At 39.1% G+C, this 19,846-nt stretch overlaps 1 protein-coding gene across 1 annotated transcript; it reads left to right on the top strand.

Annotated features, from left to right (window-relative positions):
* Nucleotides 1–879: 879 nt before the first annotated feature.
* minpp1a (multiple inositol-polyphosphate phosphatase 1a) lies at nucleotides 880–19,471 on the top strand. The gene is made up of 5 exons (XM_076285351.1): nucleotides 880–1,499; nucleotides 2,689–2,883; nucleotides 7,826–7,923; nucleotides 8,254–8,384; nucleotides 18,562–19,471. The coding sequence occupies exons 1-5, from the start codon at nucleotides 938–940 to the stop codon at nucleotides 18,935–18,937; spliced, it is 1,362 nt and encodes a 453-aa protein (XP_076141466.1). The 5' UTR covers nucleotides 880–937; the 3' UTR covers nucleotides 18,938–19,471.
* Nucleotides 19,472–19,846: the final 375 nt, after the last annotated feature.

Here is a 19,846-nt window from a genome sequence, read left to right as displayed (position 1 = left end):
CCGGGAGTTTGAGACCCCTGCTTTAAAATATTGGGATTGAATTATACTGTAGCCTACACAGATGGGTCCAAAAGGGATGCGAGAGTGGGAGTGGCTTTTGTTATTCCAAAGTTAAAAATAGCCTCACGAAAAAGAATTAATGATAATTTAGCAGTCTGCAGAATTAATTGTTATTTTAATGGGACTTTCTTGGGCTGAGCAATAGCCCAAGAAGTAGTTATTGCTTCAGACTCATCTTCAATTCTGATAAGTATTCAGAACATAAAGTCACAATCTAGACAAGACATTGTTATAGAAATGGTCCAAATGGCAAGTAAGTCACTAAAAGCTGGAGTCATTGTTGGATTTGTATGGGCTCCCCTATCATTAAAGGAAAGATAAAGGAGAAGTGGCAAGTCTTGTGGGATAGCCTACTGGTCAGACTGGTAGGAAGCTGTAGGTTAGTATTCAAAAAAGAGTGGGGATGAGTAGATGTACTTGCAGAAATACACAGGAGGAGAACATATTTTCAAGAATGAGATTTGGGCACACTGGGCTTAACAGTACATTATTTTTAATGAAGAAAAAAAACATGCTGATTGAGGTAGTGTAACACACAGGAAACATAGAACATGTTATTGGAGAATGCAACAGTTAATCCATCAGCTAGAAGATGAAGAGCTATCTTTGATATTCAATTATATTTTCTGGAATTATATATTCTGGAGATTTTTGTTTTAAGTTTTTCTTTTCGTTTTTAGAAGAACTGGTTTACTAAGGATAATTTAAGTGTAGGGAAATATATTATTCAGACCCACACTCCGTTTCAGAAGGTGGCGGTAATGCAGCCAGACGTTGTTTGCCAACTGCCATAAAAACAAGAAGAAGAAGAAGAAGAAGAAGAAAAAAGAATAATCTCATCACTTTCACTCATGAAGGCTGCCTGGAGAGAGCAGCGATGATTCGTAAAGTTCTGAGAGTGATTTTCTCAGCATACCTGAGTTTTAGTTTAGGCCTACTTTGTGTACCCTGCTGTGATATTCCCTCGATAGCCACATATTTTGGCACGAAAGGTCGCTATGAAGAAGTCAATACATACTTGATCAATGACAAACTCGCAGTAAATGAAACGTTAATTCGTGGGGCCTCTTCAACGTGTAGTGCAGTTCATCTAACAGCTGTTATACGTCACGGTACTCGGTACCCCACCACCAAAAATGTCAAGAAGATGAAGGACTTCTACAATCTAGTGCAATCCAATGCGTCAGATTGGAGTCATAAACTGGACCTATCTCAATGGAAGATGTGGTATACAGAGGACATGGACGGTCGTCTAGTTGAAAAAGGACGGGAGGACCATACAAACTTAGCAAAAAGACTTGCAAAATATTTCCCAACTTTGATAACGGAAGATAATCTAAGAAATGGGAGAATGAAATTCATCACAAGCTCCAAGCATAGATGTGTCAACAGCACCATCTCTTTCAAGACAGGCCTGATTGAATATTTTGGTATTGAAGGTATGTAGGCCCCTACAACTTTTGGAGAAACATTGGCTGGCTGCGATCTCTTTAGCGTAGCCTAGGCCTATCTGTGCCGCTGCATTGGAACGTATTTGCACAGAGCTGGACCAGTCCCTGTCCGAAGTCGAATCAGATCAATTTCGCTTCTTTTGAGCGTTTGTGCATTTGGTCTGTTTGGCGGATCTGGGCCAGGTGATTGGTTGGGCGTAGATAGGTCTGTGTCTATCTGAGCCTAATTTAGGGACAGTGATTAGCAAGGTAGCTATCTCTCTCTCCAACATCACTTGATCTCCTCCAGTCCTGTCTTCCCAGACCCCTTGTGGTATTGATAACTTGTGGACTTTGGTGTGTGACCTTCCAGTGTACTTCAACCGGCTGACTTTAGTCTCAGCAGTCACATGAGTTTTTCCTAATTTTCTGTACTGCTCTAGAAAATCCAGTTAATCAGGGCTGGAAAACGCTGAGACAAATAGCCCTCCAATTTAGCCCTCCAGAGTCCAATTTAAATTCAACTTTAATATCTCCAAATACCCTGTTTTTCAATTTATTCTCACCTCGCCTTATTTCTCCTAAGGGTCCCTCATCCTAAGGGTTCACATTTGAAATTTTGATTTCCAGAATGGACCAAGGGTGAAAATGTTTCAGAACATTCATCAATGACAGACAGAAAATAGGAAAGAGTAACTGTAATACAGTGATTTCCCGGATCTTAAAAGCATTGACACATTGGACTTATGGGTGACCTCAACAACTTTATTGTTCACTTTTGATACTGTTGCTTCATATTTACACTCTTGTGTTAAGGTCTCTCTGAGTGCCCCATTCAGAGACCCATATGGTTAGGATTAGGGATATGCAAAGAAGACCACAAGAGTCCACAAGAATGAATCATTTCAACAAGTAGATATTCTATGGCACCAGATATAGTCCATCTTGATGTTTTGCATCTCAAGTCTTAAGAAGGTGGTATGCTCCTCTGTGTACATCATTGATGCACGGTCACAATTGTTGGAAGGCAGACAACAAACACCTCTGCATGCTGCGTTGATGGCGCAATTCTCGTGACACACCGCGTGCACGGGAGACACAGACGCAGGATACCAGGCCAGTTAGTTTAAGATTCCCTGCGGTTTAATTTCAATATGGCCTATGCAAAGAAACTGAGTGCTCTTTTTTTGTTTCACAGGTGGGGAGTTTGACCATGAGGTGAATGATGCACTCATGCGGTTCTTTGCCGAGTGCGCCAGGTTTGTTGCAGAGGTGGAGAACAACAAGCATGCCCTGGTGGAAGTGGATCTGTTTAATGACAGGCCAGAAATGAAGAGGACAGCTGAGAAGATAGCAGATCGGCTGCAGGTTCCCTACAGCCAAGTTACAGCAGGTCTGGAACCCCTCAACATACAAACAAACAAACAAACAAACACACACACACACACACACACACACACACACACACACAGGGGCAGCCGTGGCCTACAGGTAAGCGCTTCGGACACTTAGTGTGTGCTTCACCTCACTGTGTGCTCACTGTGTGCTCCTGGAAAGCTCTTATGAAACCTGCAGTATGATGCAAGCTCAAAGACACCCATTTGGATCAGATATGCTTTGTTGAACAGCAGGTGGCGCTGCTTGTTAAGTGTGCTTGCAAAGCAGCACAATTATTGTTCTTCTTAAGTTTTATTAAGTGTGCTTGCAAAGCAGCACACTTATTGTTCTTCTTAAGTTTTATTTTTCCCATCTCCCTAATTTTTTGTCAGCTCTAGCGCCTAGGCCCTTTGAGACAGAGACACCGTTCCAACTTTAAAACGTTCGGTCAGTACCGGTGTAAGTTGGTCGCGAAGATGATGTCAGGTGGGCGTGTCGTTCACAACTTTGGTCCGAACGCCACGAAACTTGACGTACATTATCCTTGGACCAAGCCTCACAAAAGTTACCAGAAGGATTTGCTTTTGCCCGTCACAGCCAAACGAAATCGGCGGTGAAGCTCCGAAACAGGAAGTCGTCCATATCTCAGGAACACTGTCACATATAGATACCAAATTTTGTATTTGAACTCGGGACTCCAATGTGAGGGTGCATAAGCTAAAAAAAAAAGAAAACATTCCAAAAGTTTCCAGCATTTGACAAACCACCCACCCGTATTTGGTAACTATCACCTTCCACATTTGCAGTTGTACTGGTACGTCTATCACAATGCCTTCCAAGTATGCACAATGTCTCTGGGCAGCCACAATGTCTCCAGGCAACCTTGCCCAATCATGAAATCCTTGCTCTGCAATGGGATAGTATGGACTTACGAACTGAAATGGTAAGGAGAACATTAGCTATTTATTGCTGACGTAGTACAGTTATTTTCACATTGACGGTATTCAAATTACATTTTTCATTATTGTTAAATATCATGATGGGAGAGTATTATTAAAAATGTTACAAGTATGCAAATGCATATGTTTACGGGCATTTAGGTTTTACTGTGTTGTTTTGTTGTAAAGACATGCAAGGCATTCTGGGCCGTAATGAACAGTGGTCGGCAGCACTCTATAGTATTAATATGAATAGGTGTTTCTGTAAACCTAGGGACAATAAACAGCTATCTCTGTTACAAAAACGAGCTGGTAATCGCTCATTGAAGAGGGAACTATGATAAAAAGATTGTTTTCCTAAAAGCATGGAGTTGATGAAAGAATAAGCAAGCAATGTCACGTTAATGTTAAATAGCCTACATCTGAACGCTAGGTGGCAACGTTGTATTACATTTCACTAGTGTACTTGAAATACAGTGTGAGCTTTACAAGTAAGGAAGGTGCAAATATTATGTAATTTATCATGGGCAATTATTGGAAATGTTATTTCTTGTTTATTCTAATTGCAAACCACACACATCCATTCGTAATCACACATACACTTTTAATACCTTGAAAAGACTCTCATTTTGTTTATTTGATGTTGCCTAGCAACACAGCCTTCAGAGCAAAGATTCTAAAAACAGAGCTTCAGAGAGACACGTTTTGAGTTCGTGGCCAAGTACCTAAAATATCGGTTTCCATGTGTATGTGTTGGATGGTGTGCTTCCTTTATGAAAGTAAGTGTTTTATAGAGTTACAGACATAATGAGTCATGATGTTGTAGTGGTCCACATAAATGTGCCCCTTCTGTTATTAGAATGCTAAGCGGAGATTTAACATCATTCATTTCTTGTGTGGCTAGAAGCTAGCTAGCTATGTCATAGGGAGGAGATGTTGCTGTAACGTTATGGGATTTATGTTGCTTAGCGTAATGCCATGGTCATTTGATATGAGATGCTTGTACTCGTAACTTCGTCACTCGTAACTTTAGGACTCCTATTTTTAGGAAGCATTTTAGCCCTAAAAGTAGCGCCTGAGTCTGTGACAGCTTAAGCGAGGACCCCTAATAAGACCGATTCACAAACAATGTTTTGTGGTGGCATTTCACGTTGTGATGTTTTGAAATGCGTCTAACAATCACAAGGGAACAATTTTGCATTGTAGGCATAACTAAGGGATGCAGTAACACCACCAACAACAACCAAAATTAGCCTACTCATTGTTTACATGTACATTAAATGTAACGGTTCATTGTGAATCAAATTAAAAGATTCTCCTCTTTGCAAACGTTGGCATAGGCATATGGTGACAGATTCATTAAATAATGTTGCTGCTTGAATCACGGTAAGCGCGAATGAAGTGGCCACTTCTTAATGGGACTCACTGTATGGAAGTAAGCTAAGTAAAATAGAGATGTTTAAAATAAGATAAAGTTAGGATATGCCCGCTTGACAACGGCAGAGATAACTGGCCTTTGGCCATAGCAACCATCCATTTAGAATGACTGGCCTTCATAGCAACCAAGGATCTTAGCTGTGATTCATGTAGCTACAGTATGCATGCAATGTGATGCAAAGTATAGAAAGGTGATGAAATATACAGAGACAGGTCAAGAAATATAGTGCAATGTAGACAGTAGTATACAGATGATTTACAGAAGGTGGTTTAGAGTAATATGAATTAAATATAAATATGTGCAGTGTATTAGCAGTTATCTCATACAATAAGTAGAATTATGTAGATGTAGCAGTAACATTATAATAGTAGAAATAATAATATAGATATATGCAGTGTATTAACAGAATATAATAAAACAGAACAAATATGAATATTCAATATGACAAATATATAACAGATATACATAACATACAGCTACAGTATGTGCAGTGTGGAAACAGTGTCATTGTAGTGCAGAAACAACATTATAAGAGTAGTAAGAATAAGTCTATGTGCAGGATGAATAGTATAAAGATCAGTAGAATAACTATGTATAAATGTAATTACAGTAGGCCTATGTACATTTGTAAATAAATAGAAAACTATGGGTGAGAGGGATAAAATAATTTTATTTAATCGTAAAAGTAAATTGCATTCAATTAAATTGCAATTAAAAATCTTTCCAGTAGGCTTTAATGTCACGCAAAAAGTACAACCAAAGCTGAGCTTGATCAACTAGAACGTCTAAAGAACCAGAACTTGAGTGTAGTTTTTTGCTGGGTCCCAGGCCATGTTGGTCTGAGGGGAAATGAGAAAGCGGACAGTGCTGCTAAGCAAGCCCTCAATGAAGAAGTCACAGAATGTCAAATCCCTGCCCCAGACCTTAAACCTATACTAAACTCGTACATCTCAGATAAGTGGCAATCTGAATGGGATTAATGTACCAACAACAAGCAAGGAATGTGAATTTTGGCACATTTTCATGATCCACTGGGTCGTTATGGGCCACACAAAATACGGTGTTGCTAAAATTACTCCTATTGTGGCTATTAGAGACATGCGTTCATGAGTATCCAGCTACATTCAATGAGTTAAGTAAAATACATTCACACACACAAAAAAAACATCACTAATGTTGTGGACATTCCTTTATTCTGAGATACATCAATAGGCTCTCAAAACAATCCCAAACAGACATAAGGTCTTTATAGAGCAAATCCATATAGATTATTTGTCAAATAAAACAGTAAAACAGAATTAGGGGATGGAATATATAACATTCACACTCATAGCTCATATTTTTAAAATAAATCAGTGAAAAAGTATCCTGACAAACAAGCATCATTTTAATGCCTAAAGCCCTCCTTACACTGACAGACTTTGGAAAGATTTGCAAAGATTTGGAAAATATTTTTGAAAGACTACAGTCTCAGACCCTCTAACATCTAAAGACAAGTAGTAGAGTTTTAAGTCACAGACTATGATTTTGCAATGACTAGGGATCTTGCAGGGTCACTAATTACAAGACTGCAACTAGATTCCTTTAAATTATTACCCATCGTGCAATAGATAAACAGGAACTGAAATGATAGCCTACTAAACTCAAAGTCATATTTTCGTGTTTCAGCAGCATTGTTTCATGCGTGACATCCCTAACCGATATAGAGTTGTTCTGTCACGTGGAAGAGCCGACTAAATATGTAGCCTATAAGAAATGACAAATATTATAAGAATAACAAATAATCTTATAGGCTACAGCTGTCGCCTACTTTGCCCCTTCCTGTTTGGTTTTGGAGAGAGGTCACTATTGGTTTTTATAGTTCACGTCACTATTTGCATGAGCCACGACTAGAAAGACTTGCGATAATATCAAACATGTTTGATATTGTCGTAACGGCAAAACTAGAAAAGGACTGACTCCGACTGACTTAAAACCGCTAAGATTGGCACCTTACACTTAACGATCTAGTTGACGGGAGCGCACCGCGATTCCAGTACAACTCCCATGATTTCTGTCCGACTTTGGAAATTTAGTCGCCGACTGTGAAAACAGACCAAAATCGTACAATGTAAGGCCGCCATTAGTCATATTTCATAATTTCACATTTTTCTCTAGGTTACCTGATGGCTCAGTTTGAGAGGTGCAAGACGCGTGACATTATTTATTTTTGCAGCCAATCACTGCTGTTGTTTTATTTTATTGATTTGATTTTAGTCATAGAAGCTAAATTCGAAGGCAGGCCACAGGTAAAATCCAACGAACCGCATTCACCCCGCAAGGCAATAGTTGAATAGAGCTTTTGAGGTATTGCCACTGCTCCAACACTGAAAGGCACTGTTAGAATGCTTGGATCAAGGCAGGTTCAGCATAGCGTATGTCACTGTCTGCTCACGTTGGTGACCGGACCAGGGCAAGCACACTTTCGCAGTTCCCGCCGGAAATGCAGTCTAGTTAAATTTACACTCCAATGTGGAAACAATTAAGCTGAATGTACTTACTTTACATTGTTTTAAAACACTGTTGTTCTTACTTTGTTGCAGATTCGGTGGAAGCTGCATTGTACCTCTGTGCTTATGAGTTTGCCATAAAATCTATCAACACTCCTTGGTGTCAACTGTTTGATGAGGTGGATGCAAAGGTACTGTCAAGTAAATTAGTTTTGTGTCCACCAGGAGTGCTGCTGAGCTTAGTCTGACGGAATAGGATTTTCCTTCTACCTGCAGGTGGCTCTTGGGTTCACTTTTGGGAAGTGGGGAAATAGGTTAGGAGCCCTTGATTACAAAAAAAAAAAACAATATAAGGGTATATATATATTGGGGTAGGGGTACTGCCCCTTCACCCCCTCTGAGATTTGTGACTAAACAAATGTAATTCATTTGCATGCTTGCTTTTCTTGGCCTTACTGATGCTATATTTGTGTGTGGTGTCCAATGATGTTTTCTGTCAAACATCATTATCATTTTTGCAGGTGATTGAGTATGCAACTGACTTGAAGCAGTATTGGAAGAGGAGCTACGGCCATGATATCAACAGCAAGTCCAGCTGTGCTCTCTTTCATGACCTGTTCAGGCGTCTTGACCAAGCTGCCAATGACCACAGGTGAGCCCCAGCAAAATTTCTTCAGTGGTAACTCTGATATGGACATCTGGGCCCGTATTCACAAAGCATTTTATCTTACCACTAGGAGTACTCCTAAATCACACTAAAAACCTTTACCTCAGAGTTTTCTCTTAAAAGTTATTCACAAAGGCTTTAAGACTTACTCTTAGTAAGGAAAAGTGACAACTCCTAAGGTAAGATAAGAGCTCTGTTGCTATGGTTGACGTCATTACTCATGCACGTGCTTGATTGAAGTGACCATCTTGATTGGCTGATGATTATCAGCCAATGGGGCAGCCGTGGCCTACTGGTTAGCGCTTCGGACTTGTAACCGGAGGGTTGCCGGTTTGAACCCCGACCAGTAGGCACGGCTGAAGTGCCCTTGAGCAAGGCACCTTACATGCATGGCACCTTACATACATGCAAATTACCCCTCACTGCTCCCCGAGCGCCGCTGTTGTTGCAGGCTTGGGATAAATGCAGAGACCAAATTTCCCTCACGGGATCAAAAGAGTATATATACTTACTTACTTATAACTCGGGAATGATGGTAAAAAACCCTCCCCTATGATGATGAGTGACAGGTGACAGCTCTTTGCTACTGAGAATGCGTGCGCTACACAAGTGCTGTGAAGGATGGACAATGATGAATAAATAGCCTAAATGAATAAAGAGTAAGACAAAGCAAATAGCCTATAGTAGCATAATGAAATACAGGAGGCCTATCTTTGCAGTTTGAAGCAGTATCTTTGCAACAGGTTTTAAATGAATCTTTGAAAAGTAGGCCTACATTCCCAAAGAGGAGAAACAATTTGATTTACAATGAAACGTTACATTTAGTTTACATGCAATGAATGGTTTTGGTTGTTGGTCGGCGGTGGCGTTATTGCATCCCTTAATTACAATGCACAATTATTCCCTCGTGATTGAGAGCTCCTGTAATCGCATATTCATTTCAAAACATCGGCATCGCAACGTGAAATGCCACAAAAAGCGCCTTAGGATTATTTGTGAATAGGTCTTAGCTAGTGAGAGAAAGTGGAATAGAGCATTATGTCCAATATTCCAATTTGTGGTTTAATGTTCTGCATTTCTCATTAGTGTCCCTGTGTATATCTGTGTGTGACTGTATTTAAAGATAAGCGGGAATATTATGACGTTGCAGTGTTTCACTGTTCTGCATGGCTGTGTCAGTAGCTATCTGCTCCGGATTGCCAGGTTGCCACTAATCAGGGTCTGATTCAGTGTAGTCCACGTGAGATGGGATGACTAACGCCATCTCCCATCAGTCTGGAATGATACTTAAACCCTAACTATTTCCTTGTCTAGTTAGAGCAGCTGATGGATCTTTAGGTGAAGTCATGCTGTCTCTCCCTTGATGCGCATCATTGTAAATAAACTCTGTTCCTGATTTTTCATACTATTGGTCTGACTGGGTCTCTATTAAATCTATGGTATCAAAATTACCATCACTAGTTAGGAGTCCTCTCGATTTCTTTTAAAGTCCTAAAGTTACAAGTGACACGCCCAATATTTTTAGGAGTTTCTCTTAAATTTGTCAGTTAGGAGTTACTTTTGGCCTTAAAATTATTTGTGAATACGGGCCCTGTCCCATAGTAGTTATGGATTAGGTGGGCCTGAGGAATCATGCAGTACACCATTGGATGTGGGTCACTTTGTTGTTTTTCTATTATTAAGCATGAAGTGTCAGTATGAAGGTTGTACTGCAAACTTTTGTCTTTTTGAGTGTTTCTTAGTACTTAGCCAGTTTTAGGGTTAAACACAAGCATGTTTACACATCGGTTCTAATTTTAGGGCATAAGTGAGGTGTAATTAATATTACACGCACACAGAAAAAAAATCTGCCTCCCATTTTGTTACGTCACATGACTTCAGAAATGACGGCAGTTTAATTGAATTTGCATACGTGTCACTCATACCTATGTCAAGTTTGCTGTTTACATTTTAGGCTAGGTTGTTGGGTGAGTATGAGCATTTGCATGTGACAGTGAGAGGTTTGGCCAGAAGGGGAAATCACCCACCAAGAGCACAAGGATATTTCTTACATATTTTCCTGTATAACTAAATCTACTGATTAGGTCATATCTATGCCGTATTTTTGTACTGACAAGATTAAACACTAGTAGCTGAACCATGTTCTATTCCCATTGTCTATAACAAAATCTGCACCCATTTTTTGGTTTTCAACTATTCCTTTTTCGAGAACACTCCATAATAAGGTGCCATAATAAATAGCAAACTAGTAATTACCTAACCCTTTGTTAATATTTGTTAATTGTTACTAAAATATCTATTTGGCACAAGTTAATATTTTTTTCATCATTAAATATTAGGTGTTTACATAAAATCTGTATGTTAATGTTTTAACAAATCTATTAACTAATACTGTATTAATATATGTTAATAGTTAACTAAATATATTTTTGGCACTAATTAACAGTTATTTCTTAAATCATTTAAATGTTAAATGTTTATTTACAAACTATATGCTAATATAAAAGTTAATGCATATTATTATTTATCTAGCTTTTCTGATTAGCTTTGTGGAGAATTTGTGGAATTTATGGTTTATGGATTTATGGCTTTATGGTCTTGTGGGGTGTATAAGGCACCCTACTGCCAGTGGTTGGTTGTGTGAGAGTTTGCGCTCCTCTTCTTCCACTTCATCCTTATTGGATACCTTTGTGGTTGGCTGTCCTGTAATTGGTGACGTTCTGTCTAGTCTTTGAAAGTAGTGTACTCTTTGCCTTTGGAAGTACTATTTGGTTGCTGCTTGACTTTGGTGAAATTCAGGGGAGGGGCGTGTAACAGAGTTAGAAATGTAGTTTAGTGTTTGTATGTGATTTTCGCCGTAATTCAGCAGCTTTATTACAGTGCATGAAAATGCACTGTTCTGTTATCCGAAGTCTTATTATTATTATTATTATTACAGTGCATAAAAATGCATTATTCTGTTATCCGAAGTCTTCTTCTTCTTCTTCTTCTTCTTCTTAGCCTAGAAATCTAGACGCGCCCCTAGCAGGGCTAGTCTAGCAACTCTCCGTTGACTTGTGAGCTCTAGAAATCGAAACTAAATCTGGCATTGAAATCGTGTATAGAGTCGTTTGTTGGGCTTAACATAATGATTGATGGCAGAGTTGCAACGGTTTGGCTTGAATTCCCTGCTACTTGAAAACAAATATCCTATTGCGTGCAGAGGGAATTTGAAAGACAACTGATTATCCCGACCCTCGGACTGAGCACTGCGAACGGTAAGTGCCCAGACCCTACATTATAATGTGGGTCTGGCTCGCCAGGCTATCTTCTTATTCTTCCCACCAAATTTCTGCGTCTAATTCAGCTTTAACCGTTTAACGTAGAAACTTCATTCAAACTTTGTAACGTAGGTCTTGAAAAGGACACGTGGGGAATGTATTTTTCACTTTTGTAAACTTTATACTTTTTGAGATATTAATAAAAAACAAGCTTATTTTTCCCCATAGACTTTGCATTAGCACTATGACATCACAATGGACTAATTAACTTGATTTGCACCTGTATCAACTTCCAGCTGCTCACTACTAGGACCATCAAAGGGCCAGTTAAACTGATTGCACCTGTATCAACTGCTTTCTGCTTAACTAGGCAAACTCTCTCTGTGTCTCTCCATTCTACAAGGATATAATGCACATTCCATCCAACTTTCTATCCATTCATCCTCTTCAAACCATTCACTCATCCACCCATTAAACTATACATCAACATCCATTAAACAATCTGCCTATCAACATCCATTCAACTTTCTGTCTATCTTTCTAACATCCATTACACTATCTACATTCAACTTTTAAACTATACTCTGTCTCAGGCTTTAAGCATACAATCTGGCTCTCTTAAGACTACTATTTCCTCTGCCCACAACTGTTTCAAAATAAATGTCCTCACTACAATAATTCACTATTAAATAATTTAACTATTTAAACTACTCAACTATTTAACTGTTCAGCCATTTCAACTGTCAGTTGTTATCAACTATGACTCCTGCCAGCTGTTTCCAAATAAAAGTTTGTTTGGCATTTTATGTTAATATACAGTACGTTTATATTTTCATGCACTGGTAATTTCCTCGAAATTACATTTTCTAGTTGATATTGGTGTTTTGGAGCCCCCTTTGGAGAAACGCTATACTGCAGCTCTGCTGCGTTTTGTCCTTGTATTGTTGCCATAGCCGATCAGAAGCGGTATGATTTGCATTGGGTAGGTTGACTGTATAAAGCACTCTCCACTTTGTTTAAATGTTGTAACTGTAAAATGTCGTTTAACTTCAAAACTTACTATACCACCTGTATTATGTTACTCTACATGTATTGTTAAGATTTGGGTGCAATTCTAGCAACTTAGAGAACGTTTATCAATGTTTTCATTATGACCTCGAGTTCATACACACTGAGTCTAACGTGACTAGCTGTAAACTCCGCTAGCAACTTTCCATGCATTCAGTGTAGTTTAGCTTAGTGTGCATGGAAAGTGCAATTCAGTCTAGCAGGAAATGAATGTACATTTAGTTTAGCATTATGTTTATGTATTACCTCCATATGGTCTACGTCTGTGAGTGTTTAGTGAGTCTCAGAATATTAATAAACTGTCGTTCTGTGCACCTGAACATTCCATGTCTCCCTTGCTAGTAGGGCTGACAGATATGATGCATGTAATATAGCCCATTCAACTACTTGTTGTTTTGTTTTAACTTTTCCTAGGAATAAATGTGATAAGCCAGTTTTGGTCTCAGTCCCTTCACCGTCTGACTAGTTATATATTACTAATATATTAATAAAGCTTAACCAACTTTATTATAAGGGTCCCCCATACTGATAGTTATATATTACTAAGCTTAACCAACTTTATTATAAGGGGCTCCACACTGATAACTATATACTACTAATATATCAATTAAGCTTAACCAACTTTATTATAAGGGGCTCCACACTGATATCTATATACTAACCAACTTTATTATAAGGGTCCCTCATACTGATAATTGATATATTAGTAATATATAACTAAGCTTAACCAACTTTATTATAAGGGACCACACGCTTATAGCTATATACTACTCATATATTAATTAAGCTTAACCAACTTTATTGCAATTGGTTCCGGCGCCGACAACAGTGGCAGTATGTCAAGGTAGCTCCGTGTTTTTTTTTCTTGAATTTCCCCTTGGGGATCAATAAAGTATCTATCTATCTATCTATTGTAAGGGTCCTATGGAGAGTGGTTCATATTGGGATAGGCAGAAGCACAGTTTAATAACAATTAGTTAAATAATAATATGTCATTAACTTTTCTATTAACCTATAGTTTGCAAATAAACATTTAACATTTAAATGATGTAAGAAATAATTGTTAATTAGTGTCAAAAAGACATTTAATTAACTATTAACACATTAATACAATATTAGTTAATAGATTTGCTAAAACATTAACATACAGATTTTATGCAAACAACTAATATTTAATTAATGATGAAAAAACTATTAACTTGTGCCAAATAGATATGTTAGTAACAATTAACAAATATTAACAAAGGGTTAGGTAATTGATATGAGGTCATCCAGAGTCTTAATCCTGGAGGACACTTCCCTAATGTTGTTGTGGTGCATTTTCCTAGTATACGCATTGTAAGCAATTATCTGCCCTCTAAGGTATGCTTTTAGCGCTTCCCACAGAGTTGAGGCTGATAAGTCATCTGTTTGATTTGTTTCCAGATAGAAAACTATTTGTTTTGAGACAAACTCAACAAAGTCAGAGTCAGCCAGCGGAAGTGGATCTAATCGCCATGACCGCCTAGACCTTTGAGACTGAAGTTTTATAGTCATACTAACAGGGGCATGATCAGAGATCATAATGGAATTGTACTTACAATTACTGATAGCATTTAAAAGAAAAGGATCATCTATCCTTGAAAATGACTTATGTACACTGGAAAAGAAAGAATATTCCCTTTTAAATGGATTTCAAAGTCTCCATGGGTCTATCAGTTTATGTGTGTCTATGAATACTTGCACTGTTTGTGCTGATTTAGTTATTTTTGATGCAGTGTGAGATGAGCGATCTAATACTGGGTCCATTACTAGATTGTAATCACCTGATAATATGAGGTGGTGATTGTCAAGATTGGGGATAGAGTTAAACAGTCTCTCAAAGAAACAATGGTCATCAAAATTAGGGGCATAGATACTAACTAAAATAACAGGGAGCTAAAATAGCTTCCCCACAACCATGACGTATCTACCATTTGGGTCCGATATGGTGTTTGTGGCATTAAATTGAATATTTTTGTTAATAAGTATGGCTGCTCCTCTACTTTTGTTGTCAAATTTCGAATGAAACATCTGTCCCATCCAATCTCTATGGATCCTGGCCTGATCCTTTTTGCACAGGTGAGTTTCTTGTAACATTGCTATGCCAACTTCCAGGTGTTTTAATTGTGAAATTACCTTTTTCCTCTTAACGTTATGGTTAAGGCCCTTTACATTCCAGCTTATAATATTGACATCCCTGTTACCTGGGATTACTGTGGAATAATTATGTGTCATTGCAAGTAAATATGTAAAAAGTACATGGGCCTGTCCTATTTAAAGAAGCCCTATGCAACAATTTTAGCAAAAATGACCTTAATTATGCAGGTTGAGAGTCGTTCTGATGGTTCTACAACACTTTTTGGGTCGTTTGGTGCGTGTTTCGTTTCCCCCTAGTGCTTCTCCGCAGAAAAAAATGAATATGCAACTTTCTGGTCGCAGTCCGAACACATCCGGATGTGACTCAGCGGAAGTATCCAATCCTGCCTCGAAAATGTAGTCAGATTGTAGTTTCTAAGAAGACTGCAAAACGGACTCCGACTTGGCTTTGTTGCTGTTGAAATTTTAAGTAGCCTACCCTTGGGTAAACTTCGTTTTTGTAATGTGGTTTGATAGTCTCTTGAACAATGTGTTTGCTCGACCGATTTGTTGTGAGCCCTGTATGTGTTTAGCTTGGTTTCTTGATGGCTAGCTCGCTAGCTAGTGGGGGTTTAGCATAGCAGTCATTTGCTACCGAAGCTGCAGGGGGAGCTATGACGTGTAAAATGTGAGCCCAAATGAGGCGAAAACCCAGAAACAGCGAAGGAATAACCAGACCTGCATAGGGCTTCTTTAAGTCATACTGAAAGAGGATGGATGCGCAAAGAAAAGAAAAGAAATAAACACAAATACAATTACACTTAACAATTATGAAACATAGCCCTAATGCCTGAACATGGCACCCCCCCCCCCCCCCCCCCATACACATTAGGTTTCTGCAAACTCCCATTTGCAACCCTCCTGCGGTTTAGCAAGTAGTTTCAACTTTAAACTCTGTGAACCTTAAAGTTTTGACAATCGGCCAAGAATAAGTCCTCTGACATGACATTAATGTAAACATGAAACTATCAAGCCAGTGATAATGACAGTGGAATTTGGGGGAAAATATTGTTCATCTTAAGTATAGTCATATTGCTATGCAGAGACTGGGCTACTGAACGTGTAGCCTGATCGTGCTTCCTTTCCCCCTAGGCTATTGCATTTACAGTAGGGCCTATATCATGTACCGTATTGTTGTTCTGAACTGACTCATCTTCCATATCATCCCCACATTAAAATGTAGGGTCTGGGCACTCACCGTTCGCAGTGCTCAGTCCGGGGGGCGGGATAATCGGTTGTCTTTCAAATTCCCTCTGCACGCAATAGGACCGCGCTATGAGTCCCATGCGTTTTTCCACCAGCGGAGCTAGTTGGCTAGTTCAAACTTTTGCCAACTTAAAAAAAGCTTAACTCGTGTCACACTGTTCGCCAACAGCAACATCCATCTTCTTTGTTTTCAAGTAGCAGGGAATTCAAGCCAAACCGTTGCAACTCTGCCATCAATCATTATGTTAAGCCCGCCTAACGACTCTATACACGATTTGATTGGCCTGCTAGAAGTTAAATTTTTCGAGCTCACAAGCCAACGGAGAGTTGCTAGACTAGCCCTGGCAGCTGCCGCTAGGGTGCATCTAGATTTCTAGGCTATATCTTCAGTGGAATGTGGAGGAGATTTGCCAGTGATGCGGTTGTTGATGTAAGCGAGCGCTTTCGCGGGGTCGGTGAACTTCACTCCGTTATTGCCATGGTTGAATTGTAGTGTGGCTGGATAATACATACCAAATTTGATATGTGCGGTGTGGAGCAGCTGCTTGCAGTCGGAGAAGGCTGCACGACGCTTGTTGATGTCCAGACTTAGTCAGGGAATAATATGAAGTCTTAAGCGTAGGGTAAGCGTTCCTTTCTCACGTGCAAGGCGCAGGATCCGTTCTTTGAGTTAACCGTTTTGTTTGGCATCCTCTCACTTAGTTCACAGCCAATGAATGAAATATTAGGATCCGGGTAATTTAAGGTCCACAAAATATGAATTTTATGAAAGATTTTGCTGGAGCTGCGGTAGATGCGTCTACTCTCTTGGCATGCTCAACAGCGCCCTTCTGTTCCCATATTCTTATCAGTTCCTCCATGCCTTACTGCTGGTGGAGTTTTCAGATACTAACACAACATCAGTGATGAGTTAGTTCATAATCTCCTTTGGCAACAGGCACATGTTCAGATAACAATATTAATAACAATGTCAGGGCAAGTACATCATGGTTTTCAGGATATTTGACAGGTCACTGTTGTACTAGGGATGGCACACATAGCCATATCCCAGCTTTTGTGTCTATTTTGGTTAGAGACAGAAAAAATAATAATGTTCTCAGTTTAAAAATCTATCCAATCAGCTATCTTTCGCACACTAATGTAATTTGTCAATAATCTCATCCCTACAAACTGAACTGGACTCTCTAGCCTATCCCTAACAGAAATTTGACATATAAAGCTTGAGTATAAGGTACTGTTGTTCATAGACAGTCGTGGCTCTGTAAATAGGAAAACCAGTGCGAAAGAGAGAGTTGTGACACTCTTTGATGTCGCCGCTACGTGATCAAAAGTTCCAAAAAACCTGTACTGAATGGCTGTATCGCAGGTGGGTGGGATGTATTTCTAGATGCTGGAGGAGGTGATCCAGTAATTAATTGACTACTGACCAAGTAATTGGCCATTTTCAGTTCCAAAACTCACGCCACTCTGTCGCCACTTTGTTTTCTCTACCGCTCTGGAAATATCCATAGTGGACAAGTCCAGCCAATCAGCACACTACTTAATGAGCATGGAAAGGAAGCCTATAATTTGATTGGCTGTTGAGTTCAAATCAATAACCTTTCACCAGCATCACATACTCTGCCATTTGCTTTTGTGCACAGTAAGCACAACTCATCCTAATCACCATATCGGTCTTCAACCAACCAGTAGTCATAATGACTTCTTTTATTACCCAAATTATTGATGAGGGGTTTTCAGTCAACGCACTGTTTCTAGCCCATATGTTATACAAGATGGGACCCTTGATGGGATATCCATCATCAATGCATTCACTAACTGCTAGCTCACACGCTCACATGCAGTTCTAAAGTTCTGTATACACCCATATCTATCTTGACTTAAAAGAGGTCGAGGTAAATACTGTGTCAGAGTGACTTTCACTTTTTTATATAAACTCACAGTGAGTAAGTATGATTGGGTGTCATCTGTGTTGTAAGAGACACAGTTTCAATTTCAGACCTACTGTGTAATTATCATTATTCATTACTACTATGTTATATTTGTGTAATCATTTATTTAAATATCATTTTATTGAAATGTTGCATATTGGAGACAGGACTATCATGAATAACTGGATATGGGCAATTGCACACAAAACTGTCACGTCCATAATGCCAACTAAATACAATGGCATTGTGTTGGCGTTATGGATGTGACAGTTTTGCGTGGAATTCCCCATACATCTAGCTGAGTGATATTGTTCTAGCTTACGTCTCGAGATCAACACATTCTTATTTTCAAGTATTAATGTCTCAGTTCTCTGCCTAAAATCTGCCTCTATCTTTTAATTTATCTTTTAGAAGTGCTAAACCATGTTACCTCTCTCTCGCTCTCTCTCTCTCTCTCTCTCTCTCTCTCTCTCTCACTCACACACACTCAATCTCACACACAAACACACACACACACACACACTCTGTCTGATGTCTAAGGTCTGGTCATGTGTCGGAGGCTGTGACGATCCAGGTTGGCCATGCCGAGACGTTGCTCCCTCTGCTCACCCTTTTGGGGCTGTTCAAAGACAATGAACCCTTGACCTCCACTAACTTTGCTACCCAAACCGAGAGAGTCTTCCGCTCAGGGCATATAGTGCCCTATGCTGGCAACCTAGTCGTGGTCCTGTATAATTGTGCTGATGGATTTAGGCTTGAGGCTCGGCTAAATGAGCAGCCCTTGGTGCTTCCCAAAATGAACACTGATTTGCCACTGTTTGATGACGTCAAGCGTAACTATGCTGAGCTTCTACAGGGATGTAACCCAAAAACTGAGTGTGAACTGGTGAATGTTCAGCCACGTACAATGGATTGATCACATCATTGAGAAATGGAGTGGTGCTTTGCAAGGAATAAATTGAAAACCTTCTATGTTTTTTCAACCACAGATCAAACCACTATATTCAAATATGACCTCATATTAACATGCAACAATAAGCATAATAATATGCACATAGACAAAACAATGCACACATGATTATCTGCTGCTGCTGATGTTATCAAAGATTACCGTATGCAATATAATTTCCTTTTAAAATTAAGCATTTCCATGTTATGAATGAATGTCAAATGAATGCAAAACTAAACTCTGGGCCATGTGATTTGATACAATTAGCAATATGCAATTGCACTGAAGTACCCTGATGAAGACTTTATAAAGTTATGCCTTTTAGCAATTTCCCCCATTTGTCAAAGCACCTGATGTTCGTCATAAATAGTCATTCCCCAGTAGGCTATCACAACTACCAAAGTTAAAGTATGAAATTGTGATTATTTCAGCATTCCAAATAATTCAAGGGTATAATAAGGGTTTGCTTTTTTAATGCCAATAAAAGATATAATGAAAATACGCCTCTTTTGTTGCTTATTCCTTTGACTATTAGTGAAACGTGAATGTATGTTCATCAGACAATAAACGGAAATACAAGACATGAGTAATTGTACCTTATGGGAACCAGCACATTAGGCATTTCTGGTAGCAATCTTTAGAAATTACCTGTGCAAGTATAATAAATGTGCGGAACGACGGACGAGCGTTACAGTATAATTTACCAAGTAGCCTAAGCGTTTTGGCAAACTGTTTCAGGAAGACGTTAGTGGAACTGATCTATTTACAAAATGTGCAAAACTGACCAACAAATCACCATCTTTCTCTGCCAAGTTAGCTTGTGTAGAGGCCTGTGTCTCTAAGAAAAAGAGGACACAGACTAGTCCTCTGTCTACC

Source organism: Alosa pseudoharengus, unplaced genomic scaffold (assembly GCF_046254945.1).
Source record: "Alosa pseudoharengus isolate Yale_2024_CS ecotype anadromous, Long Island Sound unplaced genomic scaffold, YU_APseudo_1.1 YU_APseudo_1.1_scf_15, whole genome shotgun sequence".
NCBI lineage: Eukaryota > Metazoa > Chordata > Actinopteri > Clupeiformes > Clupeidae > Alosa > Alosa pseudoharengus.
Note: the sequence above shows the minus strand (reverse complement) of the source record. Positions and strands in the feature narration are given on the sequence as shown.

Excerpts from the sequence above, each read along its gene's own strand:
- minpp1a (XM_076285351.1), top strand. The coding sequence starts at position 938 with ATGATTCGTAAAGTTCTGAGAGTGATTTTCTCAGCATACCTGAGTTTT. Across the intron at positions 1,500-2,688 it reads TGAATATTTTGGTATTGAAG|GTGGGGAGTTTGACCATGAG; the intron begins GTATGTAGGCCC and ends TTTGTTTCACAG. Across the intron at positions 7,924-8,253 it reads TTGATGAGGTGGATGCAAAG|GTGATTGAGTATGCAACTGA; the intron begins GTACTGTCAAGT and ends TCATTTTTGCAG.